The sequence below is a fragment of the Coenobita brevimanus genome, chromosome 23 (assembly GCF_032717465.1).
Source record: "Coenobita brevimanus isolate Jiangsu-jjx chromosome 23, ASM3271746v2, whole genome shotgun sequence".
Classification (NCBI taxonomy): Eukaryota; Metazoa; Arthropoda; class Malacostraca; order Decapoda; family Coenobitidae; genus Coenobita; species Coenobita brevimanus.
In genome coordinates, this window is record NC_136976.1 from 71,143,288 (window position 1) to 71,145,453 (window position 2,166).

Sequence of the window (2,166 nt, forward strand, 5' to 3'; positions counted from 1 at the left end):
CATTTAATATGTATACTGCATAGTAAAGTTAGCTTCAGGTATTGACTTTCTTTGTTTTTACAGGTACAGGGGCCATTGCATTTTTGTACTTAAGTGATGGAGTAACAATCGAGTTGGTGGGATGGAAGGGCAACAAATCTGTGCGGGCATATGTAGCTAAAAATGATCGAGTGCATTACCTTAGACTTCTGGGTGCAGACACCTCACGTTATGAGAAAAATAAATTTAAGGAACAAAGAGATATTGAATCAAAGAGTTCTTGTGAGACAGACTTATCCACAAGTGAAGAGAAACCTTCAGAAGTTATAGATGCTCATATATATCAGGAGCCCCACAGTGATGAAGTGAAAGACAGTAGTTCTAAGGAGGATGACAGAATGAGTGAAGATAATAGTGTTCAAGAGAATGGAAATGCTCAGACACCAGAGGAAATGAGCATGGGTACAACAGTTTAAACTGGATAATAAAGGCAGGTTGCAACATTTGCCCCAAAGTCAAACTCTGAAGTGGAACTCTGGAAACAGAAAAATATAACGTGTTACATCGTTGGTATTGAAGCCTAACTAACTGTAATGAAACAGAGACTATTGTGCATGTTAGAGTACAAGTTTTCTTTTTATATCAGTTCACCAAAATGTCACAACCTGTCTGTAGAACATCCAGTGCACAGTACAGGTTTCTCTCTTCATAAAGACTTGCCATAAGTGCTTGGGATATATTAAAAGCATCTACTTGCCCGAGTGCTAGGGGGTTATCTCATGCTCTTCAGGCCCTCAGTTGGGGGTGGAGGGACATTGGTTGCAAGACTGTGACAATGTGAGATAACTTTTACCTGGTCGTGGTGTAATGGTATGCTGCCTGGCTCTCACCTGAGAGTCCTGGGTTCGATTCCTGGCATATTGGTAGTATATTGGATGATTTTTCCTGTGTACAGAACAGGTTTTTCTCTTCATTCTGACTTGTTGTAAGTGGATTAAAAGCATCTACTTGCCCGAGTGCAGGAGGTTATCTCATGCTCTTCAGGCCCTCAGTTGGGGGTGGAGGGACATTGGTTGCAAGACTGTGACAATGTGAGATAACTTTTACCTGGTCATGGTGTAGTGGTATGCTGCCTGGCTCTCACCTGAGAGTCCCGGGTTCGATTCCTGGCATATTGGTAGTATATTGGATGATTTTTCCTGTGTACAGAACAGGTTTTTCTCTTCATCCAGTGCAATAGTTTTTGTTTTCTAATTATTAAAATAAGTATTTCTTTTATACCTTTGTAAGGATATTAATATAGTTTTTTAAAGTGTGATATTGGACAGCATTACTGTTATTAGGAGCTTTTACAGTATTTTATACCTAACTTAAAAAGATTGAAACATTAAATATGTGATAATGATTTGATGCTGAAGTGGTATTCAGAGTTTAATAAAAATATTTTTACTGTCATTTACTGTGCACTTTGTCATAATCTGAAGGTCCGTTCTAGACTTTTATAGTTTGGGTTTCTGAAGCTTTCAACATTCACTAGATAATTTCTTCTACCTCAGGGGTAGAAGGATCTTCTGGACAGGGATGGGTATTTTCAGTGTGTTGTAGGAGGCTGCAAAAAGGGAATGAGTGGCATGGTCCATAAATCCCACTGCCATAAACATCTACCCGAAAAAGGGTAACAAAAGCCTAATCTCTTGATCCTGTACCAGCCCAGGGCATGTAACAAATGTGTAGGGGGTGTTGAAGGAAGGTAGAAATGAGGTGAATACATTTTGCAAGAGAAAGATGCAAGGGTACGAAGTGGGTAAATAGGAAGGTGTGCCATACCAGTACAGAATATGTGTAACTTCTGGTATGAGCACTCAGAGGAGTATAGAGGGAGTTGATTTGTTGATAAATGATGAATGCTGTTGAGCAGTGATTGTTAATGATGCTTCTGTCACCTAGAGGTGTTTAGTTTAAGTTTAAGTTTGAGATAGTGAAAGTGACTGTTTTACTTATACGGTGATCCATGGTTATCACACATAGTTGGTACTGTGCTTAGTGCATGATAATGAAATTGTGCAATAACGAGAGCTATCAATAGTGGTGTTCCCCAGGGTCCTGTCCTTTCACCAACTCTCACTTAATTTTCATCAGTGATCAGAGCTGCACATCTAACCTTATCCACACATTCAGCAATGACCC

The 2,166-nt window shown here is 39.6% G+C and overlaps 1 protein-coding gene across 2 annotated transcripts in view; it reads left to right on the forward strand.

Moving 5' to 3' along the window:
• Window positions 1-1,366, forward strand: part of Nsun2 (tRNA (cytosine(34)-C(5))-methyltransferase Nsun2) — a 25,547-nt gene extending 24,181 nt beyond the window's left edge. For both annotated transcript variants that reach the window (XM_080267182.1, XM_080267183.1), the window contains one exon: window positions 64-1,366. In XM_080267182.1, the coding sequence (XP_080123308.1) occupies window positions 64-455 (392 nt within the window). In that variant the 3' untranslated portion in view covers window positions 456-1,366. The remainder of the gene's footprint in view (window positions 1-63) is intronic.
• The last annotated feature ends 800 nt before the right edge of the window (window positions 1,367-2,166 follow it).